General features: G+C 57.2%; 1 protein-coding gene across 6 annotated transcripts in view; it reads left to right on the top strand.

Annotated features, from left to right (window-relative positions):
• IKZF1 (IKAROS family zinc finger 1) overlaps nt 1-21,425 on the top strand; it is a 69,862-nt gene extending 48,437 nt beyond the window's left edge. For 3 of the 6 annotated variants that reach the window (XM_058678147.1, XM_058678150.1, XM_058678149.1), the window contains exons 4-8: nt 1,523-1,783; nt 6,473-6,640; nt 9,952-10,077; nt 14,043-14,177; nt 20,581-21,425. In XM_058678147.1, coding sequence (XP_058534130.1) covers nt 1,523-1,783; nt 6,473-6,640; nt 9,952-10,077; nt 14,043-14,177; nt 20,581-21,311 — 1,421 coding nt within the window. In that variant the 3' untranslated portion in view covers nt 21,312-21,425. The remainder of the gene's footprint in view (nt 1-1,522; nt 1,784-6,472; nt 6,641-9,951; nt 10,078-14,042; nt 14,178-20,580) is intronic. The other 3 variants (XM_004582220.2, XM_004582219.2, XM_004582225.2) reach the window with 3 other exon arrangements.
• The last annotated feature ends 4,602 nt before the right edge of the window (nt 21,426-26,027 follow it).

Below are 26,027 nucleotides of genomic sequence, written 5' to 3'. Positions count from 1 at the left end.
AGGGCCTCTCTGCTGCCCTGCCGCTCACCAGGAGCTGCCGCACAGATGGCACTGGCACCTGCCATTGTGCATGCCACCCTTAGGAATATAGGACAAGAGGCAGCCACTGGCAGCAGCTCCTGGGAACCAGAGTCTCCAGACAGGCAAGCATGGGAAAACTGCTGTTCTTGCATGGGGTACCCTTCCCCAGCCCCGGGACCTTGGCTTGTGCCACCTGCTGCCAGTCTATGCCTTCATTCCTGCAGCTGCAGGCCTTGCCAGCCCAGCTGTGGCTGGCGCCACAGTTCTTTAAGGCGACACATTCTTCATTCTGAGATGGATCATTACAAACCCTCTGCAGGGAAGGGGCACAGAGGTCTCTGCCAGCATCCTGTGTTTGCAGGCTAGGCTCACAGCCCTGGGATGCGTGCTATGCCACAACATGCCAAGCATGCAGGTGCACCAGCCTGAGTCTTTCTTCCTACTCTTTGGGGAACACAGGCCTCATTGGCCCAACACCACCTGTGCCTGACTCTGGAGAACACACCCCTGCCAAAAGAACCTGTCCCCCTCACCCGCCCCACGCTCTGTGCCAGACGCGCCATAGGGTCCGGGCAACAGGGCCAGGGGGCAGGCGGCTGCCAAGGTGCAGGGTGCCTGAGTGGGAAGAATGTGGGCCCAGCCCCTCTGAGCTGCACAGACAGGCCCTGGGAAGAGACAACCCCAGGCCGGCCTGTCAGGGGCCCCAGAGACCCCACAGAGGTCGGGCACTGCTCCCAATGAGTCCCTTCCACGTCTCCAGGGACTGAGGGGGTTCTCACAGGAGGGCCCATGGCAGTCTTGGCAGTGGGCAGCCTACTGAATTATGGTCTGCCGGTGTGCAGTCCGCTAACCTAGGAGTGGCTGTGTCACAGAGCCGGCTCCACTCCTGCAGGGTTTCCCGAGTGGTGAGAGCATCAGGGGCAGGTGTGGCTGGGCAGTAGTGAGTGAACACGGCGACACTGGCAACCACACTGCTCTCCCTCAGCAGTTTGCAAGGGGTGTTTCCCACAGTCCGATCCCAGGGAATCCCGAGCACAGAGGCGCCTCTCACTTTCAGACACCCACTATCCCCTGTGTAGGAGAGTCTAGGCCCGTTTGTACCAGCACCCCTCTGTGCGTGGCCCTTCCAGGCTCACACATGACAGCCACGCTGACCGTCCAGAATGTGGACTCACCTGTGCAGTCGCACCCGAGGATCACAAAAGCCTTTCAGGGTTCCCAAAGCAGCTGTCAGTCTGCCCCAGTGTAACAGAGAGGCAGCCAGTGGGGAGCTGTTGCAGCTGGATGAGCACTTCTCAAGGGTTTTCCTGTGAGGTGGACTGTGTACCCAGCACTCTGAGCCCACGCTGCTCCTCCAGCAGCCGGAGTGTGGGGCTGAGCCTGGGACGGTCCCTCAGCAGACCCCTCCTGGGACAGTTCCTGTCTATTTGATTGTCCTTGTGCTGCTGTGCTGTTTTGTTCCTGCAGTGACACTGAGCTCCCCACGTGTTGTCTCTTTCAGCCAGTAATGTTAAAGTAGAGACTCAGAGTGATGAAGAGAATGCGCGTGCCTGTGAAATGAATGGGGAAGAATGTGCGGAGGATTTACGAATGCTTGATGCCTCGGGAGAGAAAATGAATGGCTCCCACAGGGACCAAGGCAGCTCGGCTCTGTCGGGAGTTGGAGGCATTCGACTTCCGAACGGAAAACTAAAGTGTGATGTCTGTGGGATCATTTGCATCGGGCCCAATGTGCTCATGGTCCACAAGAGAAGCCACACGGGTAAGGCCTGCTGCAATTCCCTCCCGGGGTCTGGAGCCCGTCCTGGAAGGAGGGAAATACCCCATGTCCCTGTGCGCGTTTCCAGAGGGCCAGCATCGGCTGCGATCGCACAAAGGCTGGCGTGCTTCTCTGGGAAGCATTCAGTCTCAGTGCATTCCAGTCCGGCGCCGTGGTCAGACCAAGGGAGGGGGACAGTAGCATCTATGGGATCCATCCAGGGTCTGAGGTCGCACACACCACATTGTCCCTGCCTTGCCAGCCAGGCTGGACTGCTCTGAACCAAGCAAGATGAAACCAAACCCGAAGAGGTGGGTGCAACTAAACTGACCCCCAGATTGTCTCACTGGGAAACCATGAGTGGCCAGGTGTGGATGGACAGCAGGCGATGTCAGGTTAGGCTATGGCTGGGCTGGTGCCTTGCTGCTGCAATTCGGCTCAGATGGCAAAGGGTTTCATGCCACACGTGTTGGAAGGCTGGCAGCAAGCGTGGACAGCCTCTAGCAGGGGTCAGTGCGGGCACTGTGGTGCTGGGAGGCCTGCCAGCTCAGGTGCTGTCCCCCCTTGCGATATGGGGAGCTCAGCCCCTCTGGGAGTCTCGTTCATGGCTTGCCTGTCACGTGCGCGGCCGACCTAATGGGCCACAGCGAGTCGCGGCCACGTCCACGGCACGCAGCTGGTCTTAACCGAGTGCAGCAGGCGTCTTTGAAGCAGAGCAGGCACTGGCCTCTGCTTTGAGCACAGCTTTCTGAGCTGTGGCTGCCAGGACCTGGCATCCTGGGGTCTCCACAAAGCTGCCCCTTGCCCCTGCAGTGACTAGGACAAGGACAGAGTGCTTCGGGCATGCAGCCTGCTGTCCCTGACACAAGGCAGCCCCAGGAAAGTCACGGCCAAATACATGAATTAAGCAAGAATCCAACTTGTTGAGCAATACTAAAATAGCTGGGTTGTCAGGAAATGCACATATTTGGGGGATTGTAATTTTAAAATTTTTTTTATTTGAAATGGTTACAGAGAGAGGGAGAGAAATCTTCCGTGCACTTATTCACTCCCCACTGTAATAGCTTGAGTTGAGCCAGGCCAAAGTTAGAAGCCAGGAGCTTCACCCAACTCTCCCACACTGGAGGAGAAGCCAGATGACTGGGCCGTCCTTTGTTGCCCTCCCTGGATGGAAAGTGGAGCAGCAGGACCCACAGAGGATGCCAGTAGCATCAGCAGCAGCTTCACCCACTACGCCAGTGCCAGCACCTCCCCTTAAGGGGCTGTCATTTTTATGTTTGAATCAAGGCAGTTTCAAAAATAGTACATTCCTTTGTAATATATTTGGAGAACCATAAATAAGTTGATTTTCCATGGGCATTCCCCTTCAATACAAATTTAGCCACTGAAAACTTAACTTTTCCTAACGGGCCCCTTAATCCTCAAATTACCCAGTGTGATAACCCTGTCACTTCCAGCGCCAAGTAAAGCCGGCATGAGCGTAATCCCATGCTGCCTTTGTAATGAGGCGGAAATTAGCTGGAAGGTGGGCCACCCTGAGAGGGACATGCTCCCAGGGGCCTGCAGGTGCATTCCTGATGAGGCACTGACCTCAGAGATGAACGGCTTTTCTGCTAATTCATGTAAAGCCTGACTGTATGGAGAAAATTCTGTTCAGTAAATGGCTGATAAGTGAATCAAATTCCAGCACACCAAGTGTCATAATACAATGTGAGCTCACCTTGACAAAAGGAATAATGACCTTTAATGAATAAACCTGCCAACTAAAGATACGCCGAGTGGCACCCGCTGGCTGCCACTCTTCCCCAGGAGAAGTGGCTCAGTGCCGTGTAAGGCAGCATGCCTGGTCTTCGCTTGGAGATGGCGGCTCCCAGCATCAGACCAGACCGCCAGCTCCGGTTTGACCAAGAAACCCGTGCGCTGCCATGAGGACGTGCAGGGCTGCAGGCAGAGGTGGCCTCGTTGGTCCACACCAGGTTTGAACAGCAGGCATACTTGAGGCTTGCCTCATGCTGGGGCCTGAACGCAGGGAGATGTGCTTGGCAGAAGGCCTCCCATGCTCTCGATGAGGCCGAGCTTTGCACTTAGAAGGGGCATCTGAGACTCCTGACCTGGACAGTGCACAGCAGACAGGGCCTTGCATGGTGGCTCTTCCAAGCAGAGCAGAGATCCTGGACTCCCTCGGGAAGGCTTGGATTTGCACCCAGACAGCCGGCCTTCTTTCCTACCTGTGATGGAGCCAGGGGCAGCGACAGTCTCTGCTGGGCAGCCATCTCCTAACAGGCTTTTAGCACTAGCACCCCCACCCCACCCCGACTCTGCTGCTCAGCTCCATCTTTTTGCTTCAAGGCCAATGACAGAGCCTTCTTACCTACAGCCCGTGGTGGGAGGCAGTCAGATGGGAAGGAAGTCAGAGAAGGGAGACTGTACCAATGGCCAGCAGCACGGGGGACTCCTGAGAGTCCACGGTCACCCGTTATATGCAAAGAGCCCACTGCTCCTGCGCGTGATGAATCCCATGCTTGCATTACCTTGTGTTCTTGCACCAGGATAAACTTCCCTCTCGATTCCGTTGTCCACGAAGTTTCTGAAATCCCCGCATCAAAGCCGGAGAGAGTCTGCATGTGGTTCCCGTGCCCCAAAGGCAGTGTGCTCAGCACAGACCTTGCAGTTCATTCTGCTCGAGCAGGAACCCTAAGCGGTGGGCATCCGTGGAGCTGCTGCTGAAGGGGACGCAGGCACTCTTCCCACGTCTGCTACAGTGGGGTGTGTGTGGAGTTGCTGGCATCACTCCTCTGTCTTAAACTGCTAGGAGCAAAGGCTTTGGTCGCATGAGAAGAGAGCCGATCCATCCTGGGGACTGGCCCCTACTAAGCTGCAGGGAAGGCACCCAGCATGGACACGCCCTGAGCTCCGCCAAGGGGAGCCAGCTCCCTGGAGTAGGGCTCTGCATTGTCATGTTGGAGTGTGCTGTCTTCAGGACCTCACACCTGGTCTGCACATTCAAGCAACATTGGCTCCCCGTGTTGCTAGCAGGCAGGGGACTGTGGCCTTGACCCTGGCCACCTCTCTCCCGTGGCTGAAACAGCTGCTCCCCCTCCAGCTCCCTCTCCACCCAGCCTGAGGACGAGCCGTAGCTCACAGTGCGGACTGGCCGAGGGCTGTGCAGGGTGCAGGCCCTCTGGATCCCCTGCGCACATGGCTCTTCTGCTTTCTATGCCCTGTGTCATTAGACGCACGTGTGTGCACAGAGGCCCAGAGCATTGCCCCCGGATGCTTAGATCTGCTGTCACCATGGCTGCTCTCCAAATGGTGCACACTTGCGTGTGCTTGTCCCTGAAGAGCGAGTGAGTGACAAGCACGGCAGGTTGTTTAAACATCGCCTTTCCAGCCTGGGTGACTCAGCTCTTTCTCTGCTCAGCCAGACACCTTCCAAGTGGCGGTTGGGAGAAATGCCAGATCCAGCCTGGTTAGCCTCAGGACCCTGTGTGGCTGGCCTGCCCACCGGAAAGGGCTAGCCAGATCTCAGAAATGACACAGGCTAAGCAGGGAATCTGGCCAGCCTCACTCCTTGGTCATCGTCTACTTCCTGGTCATATGAGCCAGTTAGGAACACAGCTACAGAGATCCTGAAGGTGTTCGCTTTTTTGTAAGACAATCATGATTCTGGAAACACCATCGTCTCATGGTATCTCATGCCAGGAACATGGTGGCCACCTGGCGCTCCTCTAAAGAGAGGGATGGCTTCCAGAGGAGCTAGACATGGTCAAGTGGCATCTTTGCAGCAGGATTAAGGGAAGTGCTGACCAGTGGGGATGGCCAGACCGGGACTTTGCTGCACAGCCACCACGCAGACGCCCGCAGTGGCCTCCAGCTCCCAGGCTCAGAAGCCCCGAGCTCCTGCCAGTCCCCAAGGGTATCTGTCTGGTGGGAAGCCCTGCCTGCGCTCAGAGGTCCCAGAAGCTGCCCAGGAATTCCCCCCAGCTTCTCGGCAGCCTGCCGTCAGCCTGCCAGGGACGGCCCCTGTGGGCGCCCAGCACTCTGGGCCTGCGGCTTCTCCACTTCTCCTTCTCCACTTCTCCGTCTCCCTGGCTGTCTCACCCTCTCTGTCTCTCTCCTGATTTGCCTGCTTAAGGACAGACAGGTAATGGAGAAGAAATTGAAAGGGAAAATGTAAATGAAAAGAAGTTATTATAACTGTTATAATGAAGTGCCTTTCATTTAAATATAAGAATGTAACGCTGAAATGAACTTGTGATCCTGAAATGCATTTTTAATGAGTTTCCTTTTTATTTTGCTGCTTCAGTGGCATATTTTAAAGACCCTTTGAAAAAAGCCACATTAAAAACCCCACCAAATGCCACAACACGCAAAATTGGATATTGGTTTATTCCAAAACTGCTGATCAGGAAGACTGGCTCTTCATCACAAAATGTTGCAGTCACTTTATTTAAATGAGTTTGAATTTGCATTGTGATGTGCCATTCTGATTTAGGGGAAAAAAATTAGATTTTCAGATCAAATTGACCCAGCCAGTGAAGCGTTAAGTTGCTGGCAGGTTCAGTGTGAAGCCTCATGTTCTATCAAACCTGCAGCCGGTGGAAGTCACCGGCCCCGTGGGAAACAGTCAGTTCTCCAGGGCGGCTGCGGGAGGCCCTTGCCCCGTTCTCACACTCTCCCGTGCTGTCCCAGGGGAGCGGCCTTTCCAGTGCAACCAGTGCGGGGCCTCCTTCACCCAGAAGGGCAACCTGCTGCGCCACATCAAGCTGCACTCCGGCGAGAAACCCTTCAAGTGCCACCTCTGCAACTACGCCTGCCGCCGCCGGGACGCCCTCACCGGCCACCTGCGCACACACTCCGGTAGGTGCCCGGTCCCACCCTATGTTCTTTTCCCTGTGAGTCGAAGCCAGAGGAAAGAGGTGAGGAAGTATGCACACACACACACAAAGGACCACAGGTACATATGCAGGCACGGGAATTACGCACAGTGCACATGTGTATATTCACATGCATGCACAGGTATGGGAACGGGTGCACACCAGCATAATACACACATGGACGCACACAGGAACCCAAGCTAGGAAGCCTCGTCCCACCCAGCCAGGTAAGTGGGGCCCAGTGGAGCATTTTGCTGGCTAGGACTGGAGGGCGTTGTTCAGCCTTAGCCAAGCACAGGTGGCAGTCATGGGAGTCTCCTGGCAGGGGTGACCCGATTGAGAGCCTTGCTCAGCCCAGGTAAGCTACACCAGAAACCACCTGGGCACTCGGGAGGGTCAAGGGCACAGAGCCTGTAAAGGCAGTACCCCCTCTCAGAGCAGAGTGCACCCCAATAATTTGTAGTGTTAGTGCTGGGGTCACAGGTAAGCCCCGCCCCGTGACACACCTGGCAGCTGTGACCCTGCAGGTCAGCACAGGAAAGGGGTGGGCCAACATGCATTGTGTGATCTTGGCCTGACATGCCTGACCTGGGGGCACCTTGAAGGTCTTGACAGTGGGACCGGGTAGGCCCTGACCCTGCCCTCACCGAGTGTTCGCCGAGTCAGCCTGGAATGGCTCACACCCAAGTGGTTGTAGGAGCAGGTGTTCTCTGGGGACAGTGACAGACTCCGGCCACCTTTCTCAACCGTGATGAGCATATGGAACAGCTGTGCTTCAGGGATGCTGCCTGTGCCCATCTCCTGGTGCCACCCTGCCCAGGCACCTCGGGATGCTCATCCTCCACGGGGTCAGGTGATGCTCTAAGTCTGGTCAGCCTCTGGTGGGGTTGTCAGCAAGAGGAATTCAGGGACCTGCAGGACAGCGGCCAGGCTCTGACGTTGGCTTTGAAGCCCCTGAAGTGAGCATATGAGTTCACGGAGACTGGGAAAGGTCAAGCTATAGCAACTTGCGCTCCCTCCTGGCTGGGGCCCCTGGACAGAGCTCATGAAGACCCCTGGGGAGGGACGGAAGGGAGCCTCCCTCCTGGCTGGTGCCCAGGGACATGCAGACCCCTGGGGAGGGACAGAGGGGAGCCTCCGGGACGGAGTGCTTCAGGTGAGCTGAGCCCGGCTCAGGAACAGCTCCTCACAGGGAGCAGAGGTCAACGGGGGTGGCCGTGGGCCATGCCTGCCCCCACATGGACCCCAGGAGGATGTGTGCAGTACACCAGCATGTCCATGGGAGGAGCATGGTGGGCCTGCCTGGGGGTGACAGCGGTGCCTGGCCTAAGTGGCCTTGGCCATGAGGACAGAGACCAATGGAATAACATCTGAGCCCCTGGGAAATGCACAGGCGTGTTCTGCAACTGACAGCTGACCTCTGCCTTCCAGTGACTGAAGTCTCAGACAAGTCCTTGTAATCCCCAGCAGGGCACGGCGCTCTGGTTCTGCTGGCTCCAGGATGGCACCATGCTCCAGGCAGGGCCTGGCACAGGTGTGGCATGGGGCAGGAAGCCATGAGCAGACACTGGGGAGCACCAGTTGTGGAGCCCACCTCTGGAAGTGCTGTGGGCACCCACCGCTCAGGGACATGGGGATGCAGCTTCCTCCAAGGGCCAACTAAAGACTTCTACCTGGGTCTACACACCCAGAGGCAGCTGTGCTCTGTGGAGGGCTCACTCCCCTGCTCCTTTAGCAATCAGGAGCCCCCTAGAACTCTCCTGAGTACCTGTTGGGGTCCTTGGGCCAGACCAGACACCAGCAACTTCATAGGGAGAGAGTTGGAGAAGGAATGTGTCCAGGCAGGAGAGAGGTGGGGCAGGGCGAGGCAGAGGGAGGGAGGGGGCGTCCCCTTCCTTCCCGTTTTTCCTGAGCGCTGCCCACTCCCTCAGACTCCTTCCCCCAGGGTCTGGGCTGTGCGTTAGACTTGCCTCAGTTGAGCCACATTCAGCAGAGCTATTGGGAGAAATGGCCACATACTGGGAACAGTGGTGGTCAGGTGCCATGCTGTGGCTAGCCTCATAGTTTTTCCAGAAAAGGGCAGGACTTGAACATTGTGAAGTTTTAGGCAACGTGGGATGTTTCAACATTATGTCCTGGTGTTGGGGCGCATCTTGGTTTCTGCAGCTGAGGAAAGTGCCTTTCTTCCTCTACTAAACGATCCACAAGTCACATTTGAATGTGCGTGTTCTCTTCAGAGATCTTAGCTTCCACTCACCCGAGGAGAGTTGACCCCAGCAAACACTGGTCGCCAGGGGCCAGACATTTCCACTTGAATGTCTTTGACTTCCATGTGCTAGTCAGAGATATGTTAGATCAAACAACACAGAACGAAGTAGAAGATTCTTGTTTTGGGGTGGGAGGTCGAACAGCTCCATATCCATTTCATCTCTTCTGATGGTACGTAGGGATCTTTAAGCCCACACCTGTTACAGATTCCTGGCAGGCCTTGTTTTTCTAAAATTCTAGTCAGTAAAAGCCAGGAAGAGAGGAATTCATTCCATAGAACTGCATGATCCAGTGTTGGGACCATTAGCCCTACGTGGCTCTACATTTTAATCGTTGCAAATTAAAAATCTCAGTTCTCCCTGGCACCAGGCAGCCTCTGAGTGCTCAGCAGCCACATGCAGTGGGTGACTGCCACTCTGAGTGGCACAGTAGGGAGGCCCACAGTGTGGGACAGGGCTGGGCCACAAGCTGCTCCTGCCCCAGATTTGTGGGAGCAACTAGAACTTCGCCCACAGGCACTGTTTGCAGGAAATACGTTGAGTATCTGTACCTCCTGCTCTCTGTTCTGCACACCTCATTGGAGTGAATTTTCCCTCCACTGTTTCCTGGAGACCATGAATCCTCCACATGGGCCAGAGGAGTGGGGCTCGCTCTGGTTGTAACTGGTGTGGCGCCAAGTGCCGCACCACAGCTGGCCCAGCTGCTGTAGAGGTGAGCCCATGGGCTCCCCAGTCCACGTCCCGGTCCATGGGTCTCTCACATCCCTGTCCAGCCTATGGTGTTGTGGGGCATGGAGAGGAGCTGGCTGCACGGCAGGCAAGCCCCAGCAAGGCAGGAGTCAGTAGGCTTAGGGAACCGTCAGGGAAGCTAGGAGCTGACTTTTTTCAGTTCTGTGATTTTGACCGCCACCATAATGCTTTTAGCTCTCGGGAGTGACTTTTTTTTTTTGCTTTTTTGGTAATGATTGTCTTGCATGCATCCCCAGTAGACACAAGGCCAACATTCACTCCATTGTGTTTTCCGCAGTTGGTAAACCTCACAAATGTGGATATTGTGGCCGAAGCTATAAGCAGCGAAGCTCTTTAGAGGAACATAAAGAGCGATGCCACAACTACTTGGAAAGCATGGGCCTTCCAGGCACGCTGTACCCAGGTAAGCGCAGAAGCAGGGAGGCGGGCCTGGAGGACCCCGCAGCTGGCTCGCACCTGTGGGCCAGGCTGGGGCGGAGCCTCAGGCCTGCGTCCCCTCCTGGCTGCATGGCCAGTGATGCTACAGCCCCCGAGGTCCCCACTTGCTCAGCCGCTGTCTGACCAGACAGCTGGGCTTCAAGAGCCACTTCCCCCCAAAGTGAACAGGGGCTGTTCCCACATTCCATGTGTATTTTTGGGGTGCTGGTGTGAGTGCTTTTTATTTTCAACCCCCGAGTAACAATGGATTGGATGTGCTAAGGTAGCAGAATAAGACGTGAAACTGGCTCTAGAACTGCTCTTCCATGTGAAGATGCTCAACTAAGAACACCCAGGCTTTGAGCTAGCCTGGGTCCTGGTCAGGGGCTCAGGGTCTGCGCCTGCCTGGGACTTGGCATCTAAGGGGCTAGGAGGAGCCTGCTGGGCCCAGCACTCAGGCTGGCCAAGGACAGAGGGCACGCTGTTGCTTCCTCCTGGTGGCCGGCTTCCATGCACCTTGCACAAGAGCCATCCTCCAAGTCACGTCCTGGATAATGTGAAGTGACCATGATGACAGGGGTGACCTGGCAAGAGGCAGTGCAAACAGGAACCTTCCTAACTTATCACAATGGATGTGAGGCACTGCCCAGGACAGCCAGAGAGGCCACTCCCGTTGCCCAGCCTCTGGGACCATGCTCTGGGCTCTGAACTAGGCCTGAAGGTCACAGTCCAGACTTCACTGAGCCTCCTTCCTGAGGAAGCAGCCACTGGGCGTCAGCAGCAGCTAATGGCAGAGGTGGAAGCAGTCAGGAGGAAGTCCCAGCAGCTGACTGGCTCCGTCTTGACATTGGGAGGGCCTTGGGTGGAAAAGACAGGAGAAATAGGCTGGTAAAGTTGAAGTAGAGCTGGAAATTTAGTGGCTTGTGGTTTGTAGACAAGCCCCGGGTAGGAGGAAACAGGGTGGAAGGACGCTTTTGTTCCTTAAAAGAGTGAATACTCAGATACTGTATTTTCCTGTGAAAAGCAAATAAACAAGGGCTCCTAATGATGTAGTTTGCATAATAATAATGCTTAGTAAGCATTTGATGCATTCAACCAACATTTAGTGAAGATATATTGTCCACAGCCCCAAGCCCTGTGCGTACAGTGGTCTGGCACACACATGGGGTTGAGAAGACAGTGAGGAAGACACAGAGGACAATGTCCCAGGCTTCCCTGCGCGGGGACGCACCTGCACACCTACCGTGTCTGGGGGAAATGCGTCCATGTGAAGACACGGACTTCCTCCCTTGTCGCTGCTCCATAATGCATGGAATAGAAACATTCACACATTGCTTACATGGTCAGCGGGGGTACATGACCTGCCGTGGGAGGAGGCAGCACAAGCGCCTACCCCCAATGGAGGGGACTCAAGTGTCCACTGATGGTCCTGCAGCCAGACGCTCAAACAGTCCTACTGAAGAACTGTGCGCATGCATGGCTTACAAAATGTTTGCACCAAAAGAGACATCCTTGATTCTTTTCTGAAGTTCATCCGTGTTCTCACTCCCTGACGTACTTCCTTGTGAAGCAGATAACTGAGGGACCCCAACAGGCCACAGGTTCCCCGAGATCTGCTTCGGAGTCCGTCCCTGAATCTGACTCCAGTGTGACCCGGGGACACCCTGCTAACCACATGAGGTGCTCCCAGTCAGGCAGCACTCAGAGGGTGAGGTCAGCAAGCAGGCTGGCCACTGGCAGGCCCAGAAACCTGGCCCCCTCTGATCCATCTCCACCAGTGGACCAGCCTGCAGGGGACCTGTGGCAGTCCCAGTGGCTGGCAGCATCTCCCCCCTTGGCCAAGTGATGGGCTATACCACAGTGACCAGCAATGCCCACGAGCTGCAAGGGGCCTGGGAAGGCACGACCACATCCCTTGCTGCAGCAGCAATGGAGCCAGGCAGGCTGGCACTTGGTTGAGTTCTTCCCATTCTAGCCTCATCACTGTGTGCCACATGGCCTAACTGCCTGTCAGCAGAAGCATTCCTGCTTGGCCGATGCAGGTGCTGGCTCAGGAAGCAGGAGAACAGGGGAGACCCTGAAAGGACTCTGCTCCTACACTTAACGTGAGGGACATCTGGGGGCCAGGTAGGGTCAACCTCCAGTGCCGGGCTGATAGTCCCTGCGCCTTGACCAGGTTGCCATGTTCCTCACACCCAAGGACACCAGGGACCAGCACTGGTCAGTGCTTAGACAAATGGGTCCCCCCGGGCCAGACCCAGGAGGTAAACCAAGGCCTTGTTTAGAGGATGCAGGGAAAGATGAAATTTTTTATGATTTTTCTTAGCAAAGTCTTTTGTTCACCTCTTTTCTCTAATGTCTTTGCATTTCAGAATCCATGCCTTGACACGCAAATTGTGTCGCAATCCCTTGGTGAAGGCCACAGCAGGTGGGGGGTTGGGCGCTTTGTCCTCAATCCCCCACTTGCTGGGGTCAGTATCCACTTTGGGAGGCCCTGTGGCCTGGAGCGCTGAGGGTCCCAGGTAGAAGCACAAACAGGAAGCCTGGCGCCTGAGGGGGCAGGTGTACTACCGTGGATTGGGCTGGCTGTGTTTCTGTATACCCTTCATGTAATTCGGGGTAGGGAGAGTGTTTTTTTGCCCATTTGATAACACGTATTTCTAATGTTAAAAAACACTACATGTACCAGCAATAATAACCAATTTGAAATCTGTTTTTAAAATAACATTCACGAGAGCCACGAAAGCAGAGGATATTTAGAAATGCCCTCGGCAGTAAACGTACAGGCTCCGGGGTGGACAGGTGCAGGCCACACTGCAGCACGCAGGGACGTGAGCATGCCCCGCCAGCTGTCAGCTCATCTTACTGGAACGTGCTGACAATGCGTCGTGCAGTGTACCTGGAGGAACAGATGACAGAACTGGCCACTCTTTCATTTTGAAAGACAGAATGTTAGCTATCTGAAAGGTAGTGACAGAAGACACAGAGAGAGAAAGACCTGCCACCCCATCCACTAGTTCAGTCCCCCAGTGGTCACCACTGTGCCAGGCCAGTGACAAGAGCTGGCAACTCCATCCTGGCATCAGGGGCCAAGCACTCAGACGATGTCCCACCGTTTCCCCAGGCACATTAGGAGGGAACTGGAAGAAAAGTGGATTTCCAGCCAGAGCTCCAATATGGGATTCCCACAAACGACAAAACCCACTGCACCCTAACACTGGTCCTGGGAACATTTTTAAAAACAAGAGTGATGTCCAGCACCCCATGAAAGCAGTGTTGTGTGTGGAAGTCCTGGAAGAAGGAAAGTCAGGGAAGCAAGGAACTGGTGTCACGTGCGGGCAGGTGCACGGGCTGGAGGGGTGTCCCAGATCGCCAGGTCACACCTTCAGCTGCTTATCCAGGCCGATGAGAGACAGGTGCATGAAGTGTGCTGGCATGTGATCGAGAAGCAAACATGACAGGCTTCTGAGGACACAGTGCTCTCCTGGGTGATGTGAGGGATGGCAGAGACGAGTGTGGCAGGCCTGGGGCATCAAGAGTGCCCTGCATTCAGAGTTCTCCCCTGGGGTGGTTTGCCAAGAATCCTGAGCCAGTGGGCAAAGGTGGATCCCATGGGACTGCGATCTGAGTGGCCTGAGGTGCTGGGCTTGTGGGTGTTTTGAAAAAGAGGACCCTGCCAGGGCACACGAGTATACAGTCCCAGGGCAGCCTAAGGTGCTGGCATGGGCTTGTTCTGGGGGACCTGCAATGAGTAGATGGCAGAGGAGCGCCCCTCAGCAGGTGGTATTGCTACAGGGGCATCTGGCTGGCTGGGCACCAGGGAGGACCCGCGGTCATCTCTACAGAGGGCCTGGCCGCCACCGGTGTCTGGGTGGTGGGTTTACTGTGGACACCTCAGGAGCCTCTGGACGCAAGAGTTCTAAACTGGCCTGTCTGACTGTTTGGCTCTAGTCATTAAAGAAGAAGCCAACCACAGTGAGATGGCAGAAGACCTGTGCAAGATGGGGTCCGAGCGCTCCCTCGTGCTGGACAGACTCGCAAGCAACGTCGCCAAACGCAAGAGCTCCATGCCTCAGAAATTCCTCGGTAAGAGCTTAGTCCCTCACGGAACAGACAGGCAGGGCGGGCCGAAGCGCTGGGCAGGCAGGGAATCTTGTCTGTAAAGAGCGGAAATTGAGCGATTACATTCCGTAAGCAGTGGCGCATGCTTCCCAACACTTCTTAAACACCCTTCTCCCACCAAAGTTCCTCCTCCTAGAGGTTCTGCTCCCCTCTAGAGGCAGAGAGATTGGCAAGCCGGGGTGAGAGCATGAACCCAGAACGGCCCAAGGGCCCATGCAGCAAAGCCCCCATGCCTGGGTTGTCACAGGTCATCGCCGACGCCGCCCCAGGGGAGGCATCACCCGGTGAGAGGCCTCTGAGGGGGAAACACGCAAAGCAGGGACCTAGCTAGGGCTGTCATTCTGACTGCTGCCCATGTCCCTGGCTGGGGCTGACAGGGATGAAACCCTCCCAGCGTGGTCACAGCTGCCCAGGGCTGGTGGGTCAGAGCTGCTGGGTAGCTGGCTGTGGCTCCAGAGGAGTAACCTCGGCTCCCCCGGGGCCTGGTTGCACTCTTGCCTGGCTGATATGGACACCAACTCACCTGGGGATGACAGGGGTCAGTTCTGATCCTGAGTGGGATGGGAAGGTGGTGTCCAGGAACAAGGGCCACTAACAGCTTTGTGAGGGCTGTGAGCAAGTAGGTGCTGTGGGGTGATGGGCAGGGGCCAGCGGGGCCAGAGGGGTCCATTTCCTGACTAGCTCCAGTGCCCACAGGGACGCTCTGGCATGGCAGATGGACGGTCCTGGACTTCCCGTAGGAACTGTTGTCCCCGTGGCCCAAGCAAAGCAGCCAGTCCTTTGTGCTGGAGGCAGGAAGAAAGCTTCGTGTACTAGGATGGACACTGCAGCCCAGGAGGTGGAGACAGCAGGGCCCAAGATTGATCAGAAAGGGCCAACTGATTGAGGGAGGGTGGCCGTGAGCATGGGGAGAGGAAGTTTGGAGAAAGAGGGTGGGAGCTCAAATGCAGAGGTGGGGCACACAGCCTGCTACTGGAGGAGGTGCCCTGCCAGTTTTGAGGTTTGTGCTGGCGTTCCGGCACTTCCTGGTATCCATGCCTGATGGAGGTCCGTCCTGGGGACAGGCCAGGAAGGGGGGTGGCACACCAGGGTGCACCTGCAAGAAGGGGAAGTACAGAGGAGGCCTAGCTCCTGGGGCACCGCCTCCCTCCTGCCACTTCCGACGGGGATGTTCTCGAGCTCTCGGGGAAGTAGGGGTGGTGCAGACAAGGGCTAAGGAGGCCAGGAAAGAAAGAAGTCGGTGTGAAAACTGGTTTTCAAAAAGCCTCCAGCCACAGGGGAGGGCCCCAGTGTCCAGAGGCACAGGAGGCAGTGAGGTCTCCAGTGGCTCTGAGCCCCATTCTGAGGCCCCTCCCAGGACAGGCAGCGATTGCTGGAGGCCCCGAGGAACAGCCCAAGGCAGCAGTGTGGATCCAGAGACCGTCACCCATCTCAGGAAGTGGGGTCTGTTTCTGCCTTCCGCAGTCCCTCCACCCACCTAGCCAGCTGGGCGAGACCACAGGGAGGAGGGCATTGTCCCTTATTAAAAGAGAAAACACACTCAATGCCCTGACGGAGAGAGCTGCCACCTAAAGGTAGGCCCAAGGAGACGCTAACCCCAGGAGGATGAGAGTTGCACAGTAGCGTCTGGCCACAGGGACCCTGTCACCATCTCCCAGCTCTGAAATAAACCGCTTCAGCCTCCCAGCCTCTTGGCCCTCTACTGGGCCAGCTGACTTCTGCACCTGCTCAAGGACATGGCCACCAGCCCCAGCAGACTTAGAACACTGGGATGTGGCCAGGCCCGGCTCCAGCTGTGCCTCGGAGTGACCTGGAGGGGGCGCTGCCCTCAGTACATGAGGCTGCCTTCACACGGAGCTCGGAGGAAAGTTCTTGACTCAGACCTTGGGTGAGCATGGGGAGAAGCGTGTCCAGCAGCAGGCCTCAGCCACCCTGGCCATCAGAGAGCTCCCAGGACTCGGGTCAGCAGAGCCCGGGCAGCGTGCCTGGAAGTGGATGGCACAGAGCTGCAGTCTTCAGCTGGCCTAGTGACTGTGGTGAGAACTTTGTGAAGGTGGAGAAAGTCCCAAGGAGGAAACAGCCCGAATTCCTGCTCCCCGTTACAATTCCAAGAACCCTTGTTGTATCAGCATGTGCTCAGCAGAACAAGTTCTAATAAAAAAGATCACTGTCTCGAAGCAAAACCCAACATCCACAAAGGAAGTGAGCGCCTCAAGGAGAAAGGCTTCCAGAAAGTTCATGGAAAACATGAGAAAACGATGTGTTGATTGAAAGAAAAATAACATTGCAAAGATTTTAAATTCTTCATCTTTTAGTTGTACTTCTCCATGAATTTTCTGGAGTCCCTCTTAGGAGTGGGCAGCTTGAGCACGAGGGGGACCGAGGGACAGGGAGGCTTGTAAAGCAGGCCACAGCGCTGGAAGACGGGGCCATGTGCAGCTCGCCAGCCTCTGCGGGGAAGGGACACTGCTTGTAGAGGCTTTCTCCAAAACTAAACGTTACGGGAAGCAGTAGCAGCCTTGAATGCACTTCTTTCAATACACTGAAAATATCTACTGTCTCGATGCTTTGAAAACTCACGTAATTCCAGCTTTTGATCTCCATAATTCTTTACTTTTAAAAAAAGAAATTTTAAGGCAGAATTACAAGAGAGGGGAGACACACACACACAGACGGGGCGAGCAGCTACCTGCTGGTTCGTCCCCAGGGCTGCAGCTGGACCTGCTCCCAAGGCCCCCATGTGGGCGGCATGTGGGCGGCAGGGACCACCTGCTGCTGCCTTCCAGGTGCATTTCCACGGTGCTGGATGGCAAGGGGGCAGCTGAGACTCAGACCAAAGCTGCATGGGCAAGCTGGCTCCATCCCTGCGCCACAGCACCAGCCCCGCCGTGTCCACAGCTTCTGCTCTGTCCAGCTTTGCAATCTCCCCGGGTGTCCTGCAGGCATAATTCTCAAAGTAGACTGGGTGTTTGCTACCAGCCCTTTAGCCACAGTCTCTGCTTAGTTTAGCCCATTTCTTGGTTGAGCACACTTCACACCCAAGCAGTTCCTTCGCAGAAGGTGACGGCTCTGCTGTCCCTTTGTGGCGTTGGCCCATGACAACCAGCTTGGCTGGGAGAACCGTCGATCTCGCCACCTTGTTGGACGGTGTGGCTTTGCTGTGGACATGGTGAAGGCCTATCTCACCCTCCTTCTCCTGAATGACAAGATGCTCTTGCTGTTTTCTCTTTCTTGCTTTCTTCTTGTTGCGAGACAAGGAGACCAATCTCCCATCTGCTGGTTCACTCTCCAACGGCCACACAGCTGGCGTTGGCCCAGCCGAAGCCAGGGGGCAGGAACGCAGCCACTCTCCCGCACGCGTGGGGGGCTCAGCTGCCCGAGCGGTTACTGCTCCCTGAGGGTCGGCCCCGGCAGGCTAACCCAGGCTGGTGAAGCGGGACTCAGGCGTCTTGGCTAGGATCTGCCCTCCGCTGTCTCCTTCCCTGACAGAGCAGCACTGTGGGATGACCCATCCCACAAGGGGCACTGCTGGGAGTCGGAGTGCTTCCCCTCCACGTACCCCGCTTCCAGGCCCTGGCTGTTCTGCTGGGGAGGCCAGCTTTTTCACTGTCTTCCGCTTCTTGCCGTGAGAAGAGGAGGAGCCTGCTGGGTTCCCTATGGACATTTTCCTCTTAAGTAAAACAGTGAGGAGGCTGTGGGTTCACAGCCCAGGTTTTGGAAGTGAAGTCAGCAGCCAAGCTTGATTCTGTATGTTGTACCAGAATGTTCTTATTCGTTCCATGGCCCTTGATTTTTTTTCTTTCAAACCTCCCCAGCTGATTGTTGGTGGTCAATTCCATAGTTTGTTTTATTTTTTTGCTCATTTCATTGGCTAATAGGGAAGAAACACTGCATGGGTGGTTTCGATATGCTGTGGCAACTTGGAATACGCTGGTTTCCTATTCTCCACCTGTTGTTGGTGACACCGAGTTCGTAAAACAACAGATTATTGTTTGGGGAAACCACAAAACCATGACTTCGGGGAGAGGTTAGGATGACTAGCTAGGAAAACACCAATTTTGCTTGAGCTGCGAACACGTTTAACAGAGTTGGCCACAAAGTCTGCTCCTCCTCGTCTCGGCCGGGGCGGGGGGCGGTCTGAGGGTAGGAGAGATTTGGGTGCAAACCGAGTAGCTTTATTCTGCTCCGAAGTTATTGTCACGAGCCTCACAGCAAGTCAAGGCCAACTCTGACAAAACTCGGTAAGCCTCGGCAGGGCAGCCAGCCGCTGTGGACTTTAGGGGGAGAGGTCCTGCCCCCGTGGCCTTTGTGGGAGAGGCCCCGCCTGCCAGCTTTCCAGACCTGGGAGGGGTGCCCCAGCCAGGGCCACGTTTGCTCTGTGGGTTCAGGGGTCGCTGATGCTATGAATAGGGGAGCAGGGCATGTGTCTGCCCAGCAGCCTGCTGTCTGACTGACAGGCACTGCCCTCAGCAAGCACGCCCGGTGTTCTTCACCTGCCATGGGAGCCCTCCTGGACTGTTAGACCGTTTCAGTCTGTAGGAACCACAGAGCAGTGCATCTGTCTGTGAGGGCCCTTTGCTGCCACCACAGCCTGGACTCACAGGCGGCCCTCAGGGACCCTCCCAACCCTTCAGCAGCTTCCCTTTCTCCTAGGCCAAGGTAGCTGCCAGGTCACACCCTGCCCACCCCTCCTGCCGACCACCTGCATGGCTCTGGCCCCAGCCCAGCTCCAGCCCCTTCACTCAGCCCCCTCAAAACCCAAACCCCCTCTCTTCTCGCCACCTGCCTGGCTTTGTGCAGGAAGCCTGTGCGTGCCACCTTCAGGGCTGCCACCCGTAATGCCAGCACCCACGTGGGCATCAGTCCCAGCTGCCACACTTCAGATCTAGCTGCCTACTGGTGCAGCCCCTGTGTACCATGTGCTTGTCAGGCTGGGATAATCGTTCATGGCTGCAAACTGCCCTGCAGCTGCTGTGGCAGGGGGAGACGGGCTGCCCAGCCAGGGGAGACGGGCTGCCCCGGCCAGGCATGTTGAAGGACAGAAGCAGAGGGGTTCCACATGGGCCTCTCAGGTGCCCCATGGCTCCGGGGGGGACACTCCCCTCCTCTCACTGAGAGCCGCATGGCCCAATGGTCCTGCCTACAACCAGCAGATGGGTGCTGTAGCTAACAAGCTCGCTGGTGAAGCCATCGTTTCCTTCCATTTATGACCAGGAGCTCGAGGAGAGTCAGTCCTCTAGCTGTCACCTCCAAAGCTCCTTAGCCAGAGTCTCAGGCAGTCTGGGGCCTCCAGGGGAGCAGCAGGCCCTCCCAGGGCTTCCCTGCTGGCTTCCGTGGCTGCTTCCCATCCCCTGCGTCTCCCGGGGAGGTGGGATTGTGTCTGGTTTTGGGGTTTGATATTTATGTATTAATTGGAGAGCATTACAGAGAGGATGACAGCTCTTCCATCTGCTGTCCCCTCCCCCCAGATGGCCGCAGCAGCCAGGGCTGGGCCAGAGCCAGGAGCCAGGAGCTTCAGCTGGGTCTCCCATATGAGTGGCAAATGAGGTCCTGGCTGCTCCGCGTCTGAGCTGGCTCCCTGGTGGTGCTCCTGTGATAGCAGGAGAGCATGGCCCAAGCCCTTGGGCCCCTGGAGCCCTGTGGGAGACCTGAATGAAGCCGCTGGCTCCTGGTTTCAGTCTGGGTGTGTCTGGGGAGTGGCCTCTGTAACTCTGCCTTTCAAATATTCAAATAGGTAAAAAGGTGACATACCCAGGATGCCAGTCCAAACGATGTGCAGGGCCAGTTTCCCCACTATCCCAGTTATTGTTTTAAATGTGCGCCTCCCCCACCTGCTCTCAGCCCAAGTATGCCCCGCCCCCCGAAACACACCATGGGATCCTAAGCCCCACAGCCCCAGCACTCTGTTGATGGCTTTCCTGGCCACTGAGGTCTTGTGTGAAATGTTGTCTCACGTCATACCTGGCAGGAATAATGGTTATGTATGTTGGGGAGGTCAGGTCTGATTGGCACATTCCATGGCTTCCAGGTGCCTGGCGGGACTCAGCCTGCATGTGAGCATTCTGGGCCTCACAGGGCCCCAGGGGGCCTCCTGCGTCCATGCCCCCAGAGCCCCCTCACCCTGACTCCACGCACCCACGCCTGCCGCATCCAGCCCCTCATCCAGCCCCTCACCCCGCCCCTCATCCCGCATACCCCTCTCTCCTCCCCACCACACACGTCCGTTGCCCCTTATCTACAGCTCGCGCATCCACGCAGCAACCCCCAGGGCCCCTTCGCTGAAACCCCCACAACCACACACACCGGCCGTCACCCTTGTGCCCCGCGCCCCCTCGCCACCACCTCACGCTGCGCCCACTTCCCACAGGGGACAAGTGCCTGTCGGAGCTGCCTTACGACAGCGGCGCCGGCTACGAGAAGGAGAACGAGATGATGACGTCGCACGTCATGGACCAGGCCATCAACAACGCCATCAACTACCTGGGCGCCGAGTCGCTGCGCCCGCTGGTGCAGACGCCGCCGGCGGGAGGCGGCGAGCCCGTGCCCGTGCTCAGCCCGCTCTACCCGCTGCACAAGCCGCCCGAGGCGCCGCCGCCCGCGCGCCCCAACCACGCGGCGCAGGACGGCGCCGTGGAGAACTTGCTGCTGCTCTCTAAGGCCAAGGCGGCGTCGGCAGAGCGCGAGGCGTCCCCGAGCAACAGCTGCCACGACTCGACGGACACGGAGAGCAACGCCGACGAGCAGCGCGGGGCCGTGGGCGGCGGCGGCCTCATCTACCTGACCAACCACATCACGGCCCACGCGCGCAACGGGCTGGGCCTCAAGGAGGAGCCGCGCGCCTACGAGGCGCTGCGCGCGGGCGCCGAGGGCGCGCACGAGGCGCTGCGCGTGCTGGGCACGGGCGGGGAGCCGCTCAAAGCCTACAAGTGTGAACACTGCCGCGTGCTCTTCCTGGACCACGTCATGTACACCATCCACATGGGCTGCCATGGCTTCCGGGATCCTTTCGAATGCAACATGTGCGGTCACCACAGCCAGGACAGGTACGAGTTCTCGTCCCACCTCACGCGTGGCGAGCACCGCTTCCACTTGAGCTAAGACCTGGACGCCGCCCTCCTCCTTGCCCGCGGGCTGGGTGCTTCTCAGAACCACCGCGCGCTGGCTGGGTGGGGGTTGGTTTTCTTTTGGGGGTGGGTGGGTTTGGTTGGTTGGTTAGTTGGTTGGTTTTAGGAACAAGGACAGTTTTGCATCGGGCGTGCCGGGAACTGCTGCCTTCTAGACGTTGCCATAGACTGCTGGCCAGAATTCCCCTCACCCCACCCCACCCCTCCCTGGCCCAAGCCCAGGGTTAGAGCTTGCCATAAGCCAGACCACCCCCTGGACGCAAGCCAGCTTCAGGCACCCACCCTCCCACGACTTCTCCAGGTTCCCAGAAGCTGCGAACCAGGCTGCAGGGCTGGCTGGCCCTGGAGCTTTGCTTCCGACCCCATGTGCGGAGACTGCAGGGCAGGAAGGCCATGTTGGATCAGGAACACATGGTTTTGAGCCCTGACCTCCAGGCCGTGTTGGGGAAGAACGAAGCGTGCAAGCTGCTCTGGGCAGAGCCAGGGGACAAGTGTTGCCCCGGGCACTTAGAACCTTGCAAATCTGTGCCCCAGGATGCGAGGGTATAGAGCGCCCAGCCTTGTCTGCAACTGTGGCCCATCTGGGACCGTCATGCTCTTGCCCCTTAGAAACCAGACTTCTTCCAGGGGCCACACTCGCTTCGGTGGTTCCTGCCTCTCCCCACCCCAGGCTCACCCTCAGTGTGGGGCGGCGTGGCGTTCCCAGCGTCAGTGTGATTCCGCCCAGTCCCCTGCTAACTGCTGCAGGACTGTTCAGGTCAGGGAACACCACGGCCACACACAGCCCACCCGTGTGAAACAACCCCCAGGCCTTCCGAAAGTCCTGGGGGGAGACAGCCGCGTGCATGCCCATCAGTGCCCCCACTGTTGCAGGGGACCCATCTAGGCCTCCGACACACCCAGCTCACCACCAGCAGCAGACTACTGCCCTGGAGATAGGCCCCTCCCTCCAGCCCAAGCAAGGGGATTGGGGACAGGAAGCTGCCAATATTAGTTCTGACCTGAAGTTCATGGCTATCGGCTCCCAGGCAGAGAAGAGCCCAATGATGTTGGATGTTTGCCTTGCTTATCTTGGCCAAAGCTGTGCCACGGCGAACATGTTGGCACAGCCAAGTGTGCACTGCACCCAGGTCATGGGCTCTGTCCTGTTGGCTGCCAGGCCTGGGGCCCTGCTATACACCCCGGTGGCTCCCCCAGCACCCCGGTTGAGCTCCCCAGATGTTTCCGAGGGCATTCACTGCTGGCTCTGAGCCACCAAGCTGCATCAGTTCTGGGCAGCCCGCCAGAGCACGGCGCCTGGAGGCGTGGCATGCCCCAGTTGGCAGCACCTGGCCTGACCAGTGCTCCTCTGGCAGTGGCATCATGGATTCTGTCAATGAATTCTTCCAGCCAGTGTTCAAAACCACACCCCTCAGCCACATGGGGCCAAGTACAGTACTGTGCCGTTCTCGGGTAGTAGGTTGGTTGGCTTGTGCAACGGTGCCGCATTTTGCAACTGGAAATTGAGTTGTCATAATTTAGGCTCTGGCACACCGGTGTGCGGAGGATAAGAGGGAACCTGGGCTGAGAACAGCTGTCACTCATTATGCAATTGCAAAGGCAGGCCTTCCCCGGAGACACGTGTCCACGGTGAGGGCCTTGTGACTGCCACTCGCCTGTGGACAGCGGCCCACCTGTCACCTCTGCTGAGGGAGTTCCTGCTGCCGCTGCAGCCACACATAGCTGACCCCAAAACTGTAAATAGAGGCTCCAGGAGCTCTTTTCTATGATGCTTTGCCGTCCCTCTTGCTGCCTTTTATAGCCAATATAAACGTCTATTTGCACACCTTTTGTTGTGGTTTTCTATTGTAACAACATTTTTCTTTGAGACTATTGTATTTAAAGTAAGGTTTCTTATTATGTGAACAAGTCATTAAATTATGTTTGGAAGGTGGCCACTCTCTGTACGCAAAGTCACTGACATTTTGCCTCCGCCTGGTAAAAGTAGGATGTGCATGCCCTCACACGTCTCGTCCTGTGGTTTGTTCTGTGTGGTGCAGTGAGTGTGCGTGTGTCCAGACGTGCCTCCAGAAGCTCCAGGTGCCGTCCCCGCACTGCAAGCCTGTGGTGGGCACAGAAGAGCCTGCTGCTGAGGACATCCGGGGCATGCCACTCCTTGTCACTTTCTCTGTGGCGTGGCTGACCCCTGTCCCCGCCTCAGTTCCTTCTGTCATATGAAGCTCCGCATGTGGGGCCGTCCCAGTGAAGTCCCGAATGCCACTGCCCTGTCCCTCCCTCACGACCCAGGGCTGTGCCAGCACCAGCGTCTTCCATTTCCACTTCAACACCAGCCACGTGAGAGTCTTGAGAAACAGAGCACGCCCTGGGATGGGGACATGGCTTGGCTCATGCAGGGGTTTCCCGTGTGCTTTGTTTTCCATTTGTGTGGCTTTCACGGTGCCCCATCACGTCATTGCCAGCATGGGGGTGCAATGAGCTGGACCTTCACAGACCAAGCAGATGTCGTGCCAGTCCTCCACGCCCTCGGTCCCTGCAATAACGAAACTTTGGCTCTGTCTGAAACTGGTGCTCTCTCATCCTTTCAAATGAACCAGAGTTGTTGTTTCACACGCACAGCCATCGGAGCAAACTTTCACGGGCAGTTTTATTTTTTTTTTTTTTAAGATTTATTCATTTTATTACAGCCAGATATACAGAGGAGGAGAGATAGAGAGGAAGATCTTCCGTCCGATTGTTCACTCCCCAAGTGAGCCGCAACGGGCCGGTGCGCGCCGATCCGAAGCCGGGAACCTGGAACCTCCTCCGGGTCTCCCACGCGGGTGCAGTGTCCCAATGCATTGGGCCGTCCTCGACTGCTTTCCCAGGCCACAAGCAGGGAGCTGGATGGGAAGTGGAGCTGCCGGGATTAGAAGCGGCACCCATATGGGATCTCGGGGCTTTCAAGGCGAGGACTTTAGCCGCTAGGCCACGCCACTGGGCCCTCACGGGCAGTTTTGATGCAGTGGCACCTACGGGGCGCAGGTGCCACCGGGTGCTGATGCGCAGTGTTGTTCCCAGGACGCTCTTTGACAATGTACGTGCTGATTGCCGAGCTCCGCTCTTTCTGTCTGCCGTGGCTGCAGGTCTTTGCTTGCCCACCCCTTGCCAATGAGAAAACAAGCTGCGGCCATCCTCGGCTCAGCCTCTGGGCGCTGCCGGTGCCAGGAGCCCATGAAAGGGGAGACTCACATCCCAGCATGCTCTGTGGGATGGAGCGAACAGATGCAGCCAGACTCGGTCCACCAGCCCTGTGAAGTCCACCCTCGGATCAGAGCAGTCCTGTGCTCTGGACCCCAGACGCAACTGCATCGTGCAGGCAAGACTCTCGTCCATTGTCCAGAGCTGTGCTGTGCTGTGCTGCGTGTGGGCAGAGGCAGCCCCCTGCATCACCCAGCAACATCTTGGGTGGCCTGGCCCGCAGCACACGGTGAGGTGGGGGTGGCTCAGGCTGAGAGCTGCCTAGGGAGCTGCCTGGGTCCCTCTGGCTGTGTGTGACCCCCTCCAAGCTGCATGGACAAACAGCCAGGCACAGTAATGAAGGTGGGGTGACTGGGTGTGCATGGCAGACAGGGGATCCACTCAAGATGGGACCTCAGTGAGATCCACCGAGTGCAGGTGTCCCACCTTGGCAGCTGTGCCAGGCACCTTTCCACCTGTGCTTGCCAGGGTGGCGTGTCTGGAAGCTCCCGGCCTGCGGGTGCTGGCCTCTCAGTGGAGCGTGCTGTGCTGCACACATAGGGTGCTTTGGAGTTCATGGAACAGAGAAGACTGCCCGCGGCTTCCAAGTGTTTGTACCAAAATAAACACATTCTGCATGAGCACTTGCGGCCTTCTGAAGGCTCGTCTCATGTCCGTGCTCACAGGCACTGCCTCTCCCACCTCTGCCTCCTGTGCAGGTGCGCCAAAGCACACGCACGAGAAAAGGGATCCTTGGGGAGAGGGGTTCGTACGGCTGTGTCTGTGACACGAACTGGCAGCTCGGATGCTCAGGAGGCCACGCTGGAGGTGGCAAGCAAGCAGACACAGGCTGAGCATGAGCACACGAGAGGGGCAGGTTCCCGGCTGTGCTGGTTGAGGCATAGCTCTCCCTCAGTTGTCAGAACTGACCCTCATGTGGCTGTGATGCTGAAAGCTGTGAGCGGTCATGTGTCCCCCCGGGAGAGACCACAGACACCTGGTGCAGACGGCCCCTGCCAGTCTTCCCGCTGCCCTGCCAGGGCAAGCTGAGCTGTGTTCCTGGTAGGAGGGACCAGAGAGCCTGGATCCCATTTCTGATTATTTCATCACCCTATCAAAGTAAAGCATGCTGAGGCCTTGTGACTCCTTAGTGGAACCTCACTTCTCGTTGCACACACCCCAGCTGCTCCCCACAGTCCTGTGCCTGAATGCCCCCAGATCCCACACTCTAGAAGAGTCCCTGGAAGGAGGGCTGGAGCAGTGGGTGAGTCCACAGGTGCCGTTGACCCAGTTACTGCCCTCCCTGTACTGGAGCTGCAGCAGGGCCGGCAGGTGTGTTCTGTGGGGCGGGGCCCCAGGAGTGTCTGCGCGCCTCGCCCCAGCCATCCACCTCTTCCCAAGACGGGCCCTCCAGCTTCAGCTCCCTCTTGTTGTCCCTGATCCAGCTCACATCAGGATCAGACCTAGGAGGTTC

This window comes from Ochotona princeps, chromosome 20 (genome assembly GCF_030435755.1).
Source record: "Ochotona princeps isolate mOchPri1 chromosome 20, mOchPri1.hap1, whole genome shotgun sequence".
NCBI classification, from domain to species: Eukaryota; Metazoa; Chordata; class Mammalia; order Lagomorpha; family Ochotonidae; genus Ochotona; species Ochotona princeps.
The sequence above is the reverse complement of the archived record's forward strand: the minus strand, read 5'-3'. Positions and strand labels throughout refer to the sequence as shown.